General features: G+C 42.4%; 1 protein-coding gene across 3 annotated transcripts in view; it reads left to right on the top strand.

Annotated features, from left to right (window-relative positions):
• Positions 1-4,232: 4,232 nt before the first annotated feature.
• Positions 4,233-12,254, top strand: part of LOC117398670 (latent-transforming growth factor beta-binding protein 3) — a 54,991-nt gene continuing 46,969 nt past the window's right edge. For 2 of the 3 annotated variants that reach the window (XM_059015747.1, XM_059015745.1), the window contains exon 1: positions 4,234-4,872. In XM_059015747.1, coding sequence (XP_058871730.1) covers positions 4,635-4,872 — 238 coding nt within the window. In that variant the 5' untranslated portion in view covers positions 4,234-4,634. Of the gene's footprint in view, positions 4,873-12,254 lie in introns of all 3 variants that reach the window. The other variant, XM_059015746.1, reaches the window with a different exon arrangement.

Here is a 12,254-nt window from a genome sequence, read left to right as displayed (position 1 = left end):
TAATCACTGATAGAATTATCTACCGCTATGCATACTGGGAGATGTAGTTGTTTGTCGAGGTTAAATCTTGCCCAGGACTACAATCCCACAATTCACTGCGGGATGATGTGCAGATTTCCATAGAAACAAGCAAAGTGAAAATCAGGAAGTGAAATCACAATGATTGTCTATAAAACAGATAAAAGAAAGGTAAGACAATAAAGACAAATGAATGGCTAATTGAATCCGCTGAGACACCCTCCAGCACCTTGTGGAGCGAATGCCACGCATTAGATACATATTAGGCACAGGTCCTAATAAATGGGCCAAGGAGTGTTTCTCATTCTAACATTTTTCCTTATAGCTAGAGAACCACTTATCTAATTGTGACGAGACTTGGTACAGACATTCTCAAAGTCAGTAACAATATCAGAATCTGGGGGTATAGAGAAAGGGTGTTCCCTGCAGTCCAGGGCTTGTTTGAAGCATGGAGACTGAGCTGCTCCCTCCCTCACCCCCTAAGAGAATGGGTGCTCCCTCCAGTACAGGGCAGGCTTGAGGCACGGAGACTGAACTGCTCCCTCCCTTATCCGCTAAGAGAAAGGGTGCTCCCTCCAGTCCAGGGCAGGCTTGAGGCATGGAGACTGAACTGCTCCCTCCCTCACCCCCTAAGAGAAAGGGTGCTCCCTCCAGTCCAGGGCAGGCGCATTCTGCTCTCTGTGTACAGTAGGTGGCTGTCCTGACGTTCCTTGAGTATTTGGGTGGCCTCTTATCCAGTGTTCCTGTGGGAATTGGATCATTAAGCACTCTGTCACCCCCGCTTTCTCTCCCTGTGTTCTGGATCCAGCTGTGCGGAGTCATTTCCTTAGCGTTCCTGCCAGGGCACCAAGCAAACACTCTCACTTTAACTAAGGAAACGAGTCACCCAGCGTCCAGCCTGACTTCTCACTCTTCATGCATCGGAAAGACGCTCACACTAAACTAACCCTGGATTTAAATATAACAGCTCTTCTTTAGAAAGGTTTCCCACAGTAAAAGCACAGCAAAGTGTAATAAAGCATAGTGAAAACAGGATAAAGCATATATAAGCATTGTAAAGCACAGAGAGGTCTGGTAAAGCATAGGGAAGCATTGTAAAGTACAGAGAGGTCTGGTAAAGCATAGGGAAGCATTGTAAAGCACAGAGAGGTGTGGTAAAGCATAGGGAAGCATTGTAAAGCACAGAGAGGTCTGGTAAAGCATACTAAAAAAACAAACCATGGTAAATGTATAGTATAAGCATGGGGAAAGCATGGGAGGAAACTTCAAAATGTACTGTGGTCTTAAACAGCAGGACGCTCCAATGCCAGTTTTGCAGTTGTGTTTTACTATCCACTGACCTTTCAGGGATGTTTGCAGTCATTACTGAAGTCATATTGAAGTCCTCCAGGTCTGTGTTTGGAATATATTTGCTCAGGCTGTGCTGTTTGATGAAGTGCCGTCTAGTGCACCTCAGTCTACACGGGGAATGCGATGGGTCAAAATCAATGCCAGCATTCCTATCACACGCAAAGCTATTGCAGTTTAATTACCCCTCGCATTCCAAGAATGTGCATTGCTGTGCGCAAGCTTTTACTTCAAAGGAGTAACAGCACCGATATTAAAATCATCTCGTCTCCGAGGGAGGGGGAGGGGGAGGGGGGGTTATTTAAGCTTGTCCCAGGCCCCAAAAAATGGTGTGTGTGGCACTGCTCCAGGATATGTAGTAAGTAAGGGGTCTGAGTGAGGGAACATGGGCAATGCGATCCCCAGCCCTAGTCTTGCTGTAAATCGTTTGTTCTTGTCATAATTTGTGCTGGTGTAGTGTTATTTTTAGGAGCGGGTTAAAAAGTGGTACTGCAGGGAAGAAAGCAGGGAAACGGCCATTCAGATCCTGTACATTATGCTGTTTCCAGTTTAAGTTTGCAAAAAAATAATATATAATCAACTGTAAATGTACCTCTTTTTGACAATCGCAACACCCATCAGATCGCAATTGATTGCACATGTACCAAAATCTGACAGCGTACCACTTTCCAACACTACACAGTTACTGTAGCTTGGCAGCGACACAGTTAAACGGAGCGGTCGTGTGTCTGTGTTGATAGTGTTGAGTGGGGAGATTCCTTGGTTGATCCATGCTTTAGATTAATGAGGACGCTCAGATAATGGGCTGAGAGCAGACTGCGGGCATCGTGCCCACACAGCGTTCAGACTTTCATTTCTTATCCTTCAACATAGAAGATCGAGTTCAGAAGTAGTTAAGTGGATCCCCGGCCTGTGCCACTTCTTGTAATCTGTGTCTCCTTTGCTGCCAGAATTAACCAGACAAATCTGTCAGTCAGTTAAAGGGTTGTATCGGCTTGGCATCTCAGCCAATGACATTGAATGGAGAGGCAATGTCTTGAGCTGCTAATCTCCGGGTTCAAAGACCAACGTCTCACCATTCATCTAGAGAGCCAGCTCTGCATGACAGCTCAGAACAACAAGACCAACACCAATTCACATTTCTGTAGCACCTTTCATCACAGAAATTTTCTTTTATTATTATTATTTATTTCTTAGCAGACGCCCTTATCCAGGGTGACTTACAATTGTTACAAGATATCACATTATTTTTACATACAATTACCTATTTATACAGTTGGGTTTTTACTGGAGCAATCTAGGTGAAGTACCTTGCTCAAGGGTACAGCAGCAGCGTCCCCCACCTGGGATTGAACCCACAACCCTCCGGTCAAGAGTCCAGAGCCCTAACCACTACTCCACACGGCTGCAAATTATTTTTTTGGTTTTGTTCTTTTGTTTCCCCCTTTGTCTCGTTTTGTTTTTAGTTTCTCTCGGTCTGGATTGTTTTTAATGTTTCCTTCGTTTATTTTCAGGTTTTAGATTGCTTTTCCTTTTCAGACCACAGACTTATCTGTCTGCCATCTTCCCAGGAATCCAGTAGCTCTCTTTTTTCTTCTTCCCTGCCCTGCTATCTGCTATTCTGATCAGCAATCCTGCCTTCGCTTTGAAAGTTTTCCTTTCTTTTGTTTGTTTTCTGTGTTTAAATTAAGAGTCGCCAATTATTTTGCCCCTGATTTTCCCCCCAATTTAGAATATCCAATTCCGCTCCCTCACGCTGCAATTCCCCACGCAGCTGCTCGGGAGAACTGAAGGTCAGTGTGCATCCTCTGATCCTCAAGCCAATCTCCAGTTTTACACCTCGAGAGCAGAAGTCAGCGAGCTGTCAACGGCTGGAGGACGAAGGCCAGCCCTGCAGGTGTCTATCCGAGCTCACTGGATGCCTGGCTGGTAGGGTCCTCTGTAGTGAGATGAGGAGAAAGTCCCCACTTGTTTTGCCTCCCTAACCCTCAAGAGTGCCGGTGGCAATGCGACGCTCCCTCCAGAATCCCCAGTGAAGATTGCTGACATCACACCGTAAGGATCCTGTGCTCCCCTAACTGTATGACTGGCCCTGCACGCTACGCGGTAGTGTCTTTACCAGAGGAGACCCTCGGGGACCCCTGTGCTCCCCTGACTGTATCTCACCCTGCACCCCACATGCCTGTGCCTTTACCAGGACCCCTGCGCTCCCCTGACTGTGTGACTCCACCCCTGCACTCCACGCGCCCGTGCCTTTACCAGGAGAGACCCTCATTTATAAGAGACAGGCACCTTTTCTTTTCTGTCACAAACCTGCTTTGTTTCCCAAAAGCCTCTGCAATTCTTACTGCATATTTTAGGTCATTATATACACGCTAAGATGTTCATATACACTAAGATGTCCATACAGTCTGATTTGACTGCCCAGTCCACGTTGTGCTGGTCAGAAACAGGAATAACTGACAGAATCTGATTATTTTTAGAGGGGTCCAGGGACTACAGGTCGCCATGGAGATACCGGAATGAGGAAGAGAAATTAGGAGTGCTGGAAACTTTGATCAGGAGCTGCGCTTTGTAAAACAGATAACAGTCCCAAAATCAATAAAGCAACGAGAGACAGAGGGAGGAAGAGAGAGGAAGGGAGTGGGAGAGGGAGAGAGGGAGAGGGCAAGGAGTGACATGTACAGCTGTCTCATTATTATCTCAGACTCCCAGACTCGGCCTAACAACAGCGGTGCTTGAACGAAGCCTGCCTCCACTGCAGTCTCCCTGGCAGCAGGCCAAAATTCCAGCCCCTCAATTTAAGGATTGGCTGCAACACTTTCTCTCTCTTTTTCCCCTCCTCCTTCCTCTCCCTCTCTCTCCCACTCTGTTTCTAAAAGACTCACTAAGATACGCACACAGCGGCAGCACAGGGAGGGAGGGAGAGAGAGAGAGAGAGAGAGAGAGAGAGAACTGTTTTCTACTAAGTTTGTTAAACTTTCCTCTGTGTGTTTTTCTATTTTCATTACTTTCATCTCTCTTTTTTTCTTTCTCAACTAAAAACAGCTATGCCACCAAAAGCTGGAGGAGTTTTATATTTCTGTTTTTCTTAAAACAAAACACTCCTGTTTACCGGAGTTGGAATTTTTCTGGAACCCAGAAAGGGAAGGGAAGGGGAGGGAAACTTGGCAAATTGATTTCATTTCAGATTGGGATAAAGAAAAAAAAAAACAAGGAGGGAAGTTTGTAACCCTGTCCAGTCTCTGGATCTCAGCTAGGATGCCATCATGGTTTCCTTGATTGTCCATCTCCTGTTTCTCTGGCTCTCAGTCCAGGGGCTGGTGTTAGCGGCCGAGCGCTCGGCAGCCAGGGAGCGATTCAAAGTGGTCATCGCCCCACTCATCTGCAAGCGGACCTGTCTGAAAGGACAGTGTCGAGACACCTGTGAACAGGGCAACAACACGACCCTCATCGGGGAGAATGGCCATTCAGGAGACACCCTCACCGGGCCAGGGTTTCGAGTCGGTGAGTCCTAAACAGTTTGCACTCTGGGGTAAAACTATATTGTGAAACGTTTCCACTGGTGCCTTTTTCAGTGATGGCTTAATTAGCCCAGTGTGATGAATCCGTTTTTAACTATGTACAGGACAGCTAATCCAGACTGGTAGGGACTAATGTGATGTGAAATACCCTAAGGCAGTCCGGCATGTGGGTATATTAGCCATGACGTAGTGAATTAGTGGCTCCCAAATTTTGCCAGTGGGCAAAACTGTCCTCCCAAGAGTTGTGTGCCCAACCTGTCAAGTTTCATTTGGTTTTGCTGTGCATTGTACAGGAAAGAACTTCACAATATACAGCATTCAGCCTATCGATGCTTGTCTAGTTCTTAGTAGCTGATTGTTCTTAAAATGTTATCGGGTCTTAAAGGATCCCAGTGATTCAGCATCATAGGCAGCCCATTCCATCCCCTCACCACTCTCTGTGGGAAGAAATGTCTCCTTCCCTGTGAATCTGTCTCCTCTTTCTAATTGCATCCTCTGGTCCTGGTTTCTGTGCTGCACTTAGTATTGGGGAGAGTTAACTGTGTAACTTTGTCATCAGGGAGTTCACAAAACCTCAATTAACCAACCACAAACATCTGCTTCTTGTAAACACTGCAGGGGGGGTTCTGTAGCACTTTCATCAAAAACGTTGTTTCCATCTGCACAGGGAAAGCAGTGTGTAAAAAAACTCCACCTCATACTGTTCCAATATCGAAATGGGGCTGCAGCCTGGCTCACAAGGGCCATAAATAAATCACATTGTAGGATGGAGTCATTTCAGCTCAAGTGGACCAGATTCCAAGAGGTGTTTCTTCCGTTCGTGGTTAATGATGATGAGATATAAACCACATGTGATGGAGAGAAGGGTTCCAGGGTACAGCCTGGTGTTAAATTCGGTAATACTAACCGGGACTTGTTTTGATGCCAGTACTGGGTATTTTCATTCAATGTGCATGCACTCCATCCAGGCACGTCACAGAAACTCATTCTCCAAATTAACCCATGGATGACCTACTGACCCGAGTAAGATCGTGACAAGTTATCCGGCAGCTTTGGTGCCAATCATTATTAAACCATTCGGGACAGTTTCATTTTGACATACCTCACAAATCTCCGCCCGTTTCGCTTTGTGTCAGTGCTCATTGATTAATCCAGGAGAGACGCGAGCTGAATATGTGAGCGAACATTGTTGCACGTTATTAATTGGAAGTTAAAAACCCAAGCCTATATCCCCGCCATAACTAGTTGATAGATATTAAAAATACGAATCACAACGTGTTTTGCCTTGCACTGATTTACCAGCGTCTAAAATGTCAAGTGATGCGTGTGATACATAAACACAGGATTTGGCGCCCGAATCGGGATGTAGATGCAGGTGTGCTTAGCGCTTTCCAAACACTGGCCCATCTTCCAAGGTAAATGTTATGTTTAGAGATCAACGTTTTGTTTTGTCGTGATCCTATTTTCTGTTATGAGGAGAGTAACAAACGAAACCCAAAATGGTGATTTTTTCCCCCTTTGTACCACGCCTCCTTTTCCACATGTATTTTTCAAGAGTTTATTTAAGTTACGTCTGACAGTTTTCATCTGCGTGTGAGCTTAAAAAAAAAAAAAAAAAGGCATCCGTAAACCTCAGTTACTACTTCATGAAAACGTGTCTTGTTGCCATTTTGTTCATTGTGCAGATACCACAAAGGCAGGGTATTAAAAAATAATAAATACAAATAAAAGCGATGTCTGCTTTGGTACTGTTTCTGCCTGAAATACACACAAGGAAAAAAAAAAAGTAACTATTGTTTGATATTCTCTGCTTTATAGTCAATTCAGTTGGGTAGTCAAGAATTCACAACCCCATCTGGAATATTACAGTTTATAATATTATGATATAACAGCATTGCAGCAGCAGTGTGGAGTAGTGGTTAGGGCTCTGGACTCTTGACCGGAGGGTTGTGGGTTCAATCCCAGGTGGGGGACACTGCTGCTGTACCCTTGAGCAAGGTATTTTACCTAGATTGCTCCAGTAAAAACCCAACTGTATAAATGGGTAATTGTATGTAAAAAATAATGTGATATCTTGTAACAATTGTAAGTCGCCCTAATAATTGCAAATACTTACACTTAGCTGGGAGTTATGCAGGATGTGATTGGAACAGGAAAGTGAAAGTCGTTTTTGTATTTATTTAAATTCAATACATTAGTAATATACTTTAGCTTAGATATTGTATTCATTTCTATCAATTTAATATGATTGATTGATTATTAAGTTTGACCTGTTGTCAGATCAATAATAACAACAAAGAATATCTGGGAGAACACCTGGTTTTTGTCTCCTTTTTATTATTAGAAGGGCCTGTGAAAGCAGATCCAGTAGAGTTTGAGGGGCTGCTGTATTTTTAAATGAGACTTTGGTTTTATTCTAGAAATAAATAACAAAAAACAGATGTGCATATGTCTATTTTTTCTTTATTTTTCATATGATATACTTAGTATTTTTATGAAAGAATTAGCAGTGTGACCACCAGTAAGTGTTGGTGGTTGCACTCTGAGGTCACCAAAAAATGTTGTTTGAGAACCACCGCTATATTAAAAGCATGTTTTATTTGTTGAAACAAATCTTAAAATAGCGTTATAAAAACTGGAACATTCAGTTTTATAAATACCGTAATGTACTTGCTGCACTGACTAGCAAATCCGTTTTAAAAATGTTCTCCTGAAAATACTTCTCAAAGCTGATTGGCAGAAGGTGTGTGGGGGTAGGTAATGACAGTATGATGCCAAACCAATTGAAGAAGGTGTGACACAGAATCCCATCCCATTTCCTCTTACTCAGCTTTCAGGAATTGTTCATGTCAATTAATCTGAACTGTAATGCAACAGAGAAGCAGACAGAATATATTACTGTTAATAATTAATATCAAACACAATAAATAACAGGCATGTGTGTTCTAATCCAAGGCTACTATTGTGACATGGCCAGGTCCTGTTGTAGGTGAGTACCCAGGGTCTGGAAAGTATGATTTCAGAGAACACTATGGAAATGAAAATGATCAACTGCATCAAGAGTATTGCCTGTACATTCAAAATAGCGGGGTATGTCAGTCCCTGTTGTGCATTGTTCAGCTTGGACCCTTTTTGTATAATTGGTACATAGCATAGTTGTTTTTTTATACAATTTTTTTATATAATCAGGGGTGTAGCCAGCCATGAAAAATCACCAGGGCACTTTTTTGTATTAAAAAATGTATCATATACCGATAACTATACATTTTAGAAGTATTTGTTAATGACACTCAAATTGTCTTTGCTGTGCATATCAGTACCTGCACTTTTTTGTTGAGAATTTCACCCCTGGGTATAGCTATGGACTCATAACTGATTGAGACATAACTGATCTATATATATATAATCATCATCATCATCGTCATCCTCATATATATATATATCATCATCATCATCATCTTCATCCTTTTTCAATCCACTGCTGGATGAAGGCCTCCCCAAGATTCTTCCACACAAGCCTGTCTGCTGCATCCCTCATCCACGTTGCTCCAGCGTGTTTCCTAATTTCATCTTGCCATCTTCCTGGAGGTCTTCTTCTTGGTCTCTTTATATCTCTTGGGATCCAGTCTAGTATCTCCTTGGTCCAGTGATGGTCTGTTCTTCTTGCTACATGTTATTCCCAGCATGCATCTTTCCATACTCCGTTGAGTCGTTTGTAATTTGATTCATTTCTGCATTGAGGGTCCAGGTTTCTCTTCTGTAAGTTAGCATTGGCAACACGCATTAGTTGAAGACATTCCCCTTGAGGCATAAGGGTAGTTTCCCTTTCAGAACCATGCTTAATCTTCCACAGGCACTCCAGCGTTTTGACATATTGTCTTCATCAGAGCATGTTCAAAACGCGTAAGCTTTATTTTGTTTTTATTTTGACCTTGTTCTTAATAAAATATGAATAATTGAGAGACACTTTGGGATATTTTTCATTAAGCGAGAGTTGCCATCTTCAGTCTTCAGTGGTGGAAACATCACATGAAGTATTTTTTCTTTTCAATTTTTTTTTTCCTGGGTCGAAGCACCTTGTGTGTGTTGGAATTGATTGAGGCATCTTTACAGCGCCGGCATTTCTATTTTCTATAAATGTGCAATTCGTATTAGGGCTGTGCAGATACTCTGAGTGATTCCCTTCAACCTGCTTTAAGTTGTTAGGAATGAATTATAATGGGGAAAAAACTGTCTTCATTAAAAACACAAAAGAACATTAGAAGACAAGAAAAGTTTGGGAGCGAGAGAAGGCCATTCGGCCCATCAAGGCTTGTCCCTTGTTAGCACATCATTCTCCCCTTCTGGGGGGAACCCATTTAAAAGCACAGAATCTAGTCAATCAAAGACTGGAGTAAACTCTTTGAAAAGGTGGCCCATCATCCTGTCAAATAAAAATGTTTAATATGACGTTTCTTTCGAATTGGGCATTCGAGACCTATTGACCTAATGGAAGTGCACAGCACACAGGTAAGTATCGGGCGAGCTACACTTGTAAAGTCTTGTTTTGTTGCTGTTGAATCGTTGGCTCCACTTTGGAACAGAAGTGTCAATGCAGTCCTGAAACAATGCCGTCTCCTGAATGGCTGGGCTTGTCGTCACAGTTTTGGGCTTTGTCGGTTTCTGTGCCAGCACGTCTCAATGTGTGAAATGTGTCGTTTGGGGTCATTCAAGGGCAGGCTGGGCTGATTTGTGTTTGTGTTGTGATTATATTCCTCTTTCTGTTGCAACACTGTCGAGTTCTTAAGCTTACCTACTAATTATGTTGTCAAAAATAGAACCGAAAACACATTTATTGGGCACCTCTGGAATTGCTTGGATTCCAAACCATGTAATCGTGTGCTTGTAATAAACAAAACGTCACAAAGGCTCCCATTCACAGCACCACTGATTCAGCTGAAGTTACACATAACAGATTTTTTATTATAATTTGTGAAGCTAAACAATGGTGAGACGTGTCATACACTTCTATTCACTGTGCAGGTCTCACGTGTGCAGTTTTGAAAGAAACACATGTTATAGCAAACATTACATTTAGAGCATGAGATCAGGTTCTACACAGAGGGCCCGGTTTTGAGGAAACGGGGTAAAACGCAGGATTTTCCCCTTCATGTTGTGATTTTGAAGGGCGTTTGAGCGGTTAGCGCTGGCCAATGAAGAAAGAGTGTGAGTCAGAAGCTCCTAGCAAATCAGGAGCAAATGACATTCCCTTTAAGAAAACGGTACCCCAAGCAATCGCCCTTGCTGCGATTCTGATGAACAAAAAGCTGATTTTTATGGCCATAGCACCATTTGTTAAAGCAGTATTTAGAACTGTCGACATTCATTGTGACTGCAGTGTTTCACGATCTTCATAAACATGAATTGTTTTTATACTTCCAGCCTTTGCAATAAAGAGCTTGTTTAAGATTTATGCGTAACTGTGATTTGGAACATGTCTTCATTAACTTTAATCCTGCTGTGAAAAACAAAGACTGTTATGAAACGTTTCTTTTTAAATACACCTACACCTCATATTTCATCATTTCTGGAAGTCATGTGAAAAGCTTTTTATTTGTCTGTCGGTCTTCCGAATAACCGCATATACATTTCGAACCCTTCACACAAAGAAAAGGTGCATTTAAAAATATGAAATGATCTGGAATAAACTACAAAACACAGGTATGAAATATGGGATTCGTATTATTTAAGAAAACCGTTTTTTATTTTTTAGCACCCTTTTAATATTATAGATCCACACGAAGGTTTATGAAGCCAGTGTCAGATGTGTAAGTACTGGGCTGTTCCTAAAATTCAATAATGGCACATTGTACGCATGTAACCTGATCTAAATGTATGTTAATTCATATGCTTGCTGTGTCTCCAGTAGAATTTCTTTTTTTGGGGTTAACAGCAGAAGTATGGCACTGGCTGCTGAGTCATTTGGGTTTGCATTCCGTGTGGCCAGACCACAATTTACACGCTAACCCACAGGGGGCGATGCTGGGACGATTTACAATTAAACCTCAGTGACTTTAAAAGAAAAGCCTTCAGTTCTGTGGCAAACAAAAGCATACATAATACATAATCTCAGCAAATCCAGTACCGTATAATTTAGAAAACTCTGGGGATCTGAGAGCCAGCTAATTCAATACAGTCTAGTTTAGAGAACTCAGTGCTGTACTGGGGATCTGAGAGCCAGCTAATTCAATACAGTCTAGTATAGAGAACTCAGTGCTGTGGATCTGAGAGCCAGCTAATTCAATACAGACTAGTATAGAGAACTCAGCATTGTTCATATAATTATGAATTATTATTAATTGGTCGTTTAGCAGATGCTTTTATCCAAAGCGATTTACAGAGACTAGGGGGTGAACTATGCATCAACAGCTGCTGCTGCTGCAGAGTCACTTCCAATAGGACCTTGTTTGTTTTACGTCTCATCCAAAGGACAGAGCACAAGGAGGTTAAGTGACTTGCTCAGGGTCACGCACAGTGGGATTGAACTGGGAACCTCCTGGTAACAAGACCCTTTCTGTGAACACTGGACCACCGAGCCTCCTTCCCTTTCTATGGTGTGTTCGGAGAGGTTTGTATTGCAACAAAGTGCTGTGTTAGTGAGAGGGAGTTCAGGAGCTTCTCTTCAGTTCTAGTTGCCTGTCACAGGCTTCTGTAATCAAGGCTAGATCAGCCAGTGTCTATATATTTTTGTAAGCGCCATCTAGGGCACAGCTAGTGTATTGCCATCAAAACAACAGGAAACTTGACCCAGAGTGACAGAATTAGAGTTTGCAAAGTTGCGACTTCGTAAGTGTGGACTCGCAGGTAACCTCGTGCGATCGGTTGAAACGAAAAAGACATTTTAGGCTTCTAGAAATGCACTGTTTATTTAGTGGTAGTAATGAGCAAACGGAAGCAGTTCAGTTTGGCTGAAGCTTTAAAAAGAGTAAAAATCTCTCTTCTGATGATCCAGAAAGAATGTCAGAAGGGAAAAAAACTGTGAAAGCACCGAACCGTGTTTCTGGCACTAATGTAATGGCAGTGGAGTTTTAAGCACTGAAAATACATTGGCGAAAATACATTGAATGTTACTGCTGCGTGATCTGAATTCTGCTCCTCTTTCCGGACTCTGCAGGGTAAGCATAGGCTACATAACAAAAGTTCCTATATCAGTGGTGGCCAATACACCAAACACTGCAATCCATTTTGGTGGATCTCAACGGGCTCCACCAGTAAGCTATGACCAACAATTATTAGCGGGATTTAATATACTAGTGTCCAATACGTAAGATAGCAAAACAACCACAACAAAAAAACCGTAACAAACGCGCAATCAAAGCATTTTTA

The sequence above is a fragment of the Acipenser ruthenus genome, chromosome 51 (genome assembly GCF_902713425.1).
Source record: "Acipenser ruthenus chromosome 51, fAciRut3.2 maternal haplotype, whole genome shotgun sequence".
NCBI lineage: Eukaryota > Metazoa > Chordata > Actinopteri > Acipenseriformes > Acipenseridae > Acipenser > Acipenser ruthenus.
The sequence above is the reverse complement of the archived record's forward strand: the minus strand, read 5'-3'. Positions and strand labels throughout refer to the sequence as shown.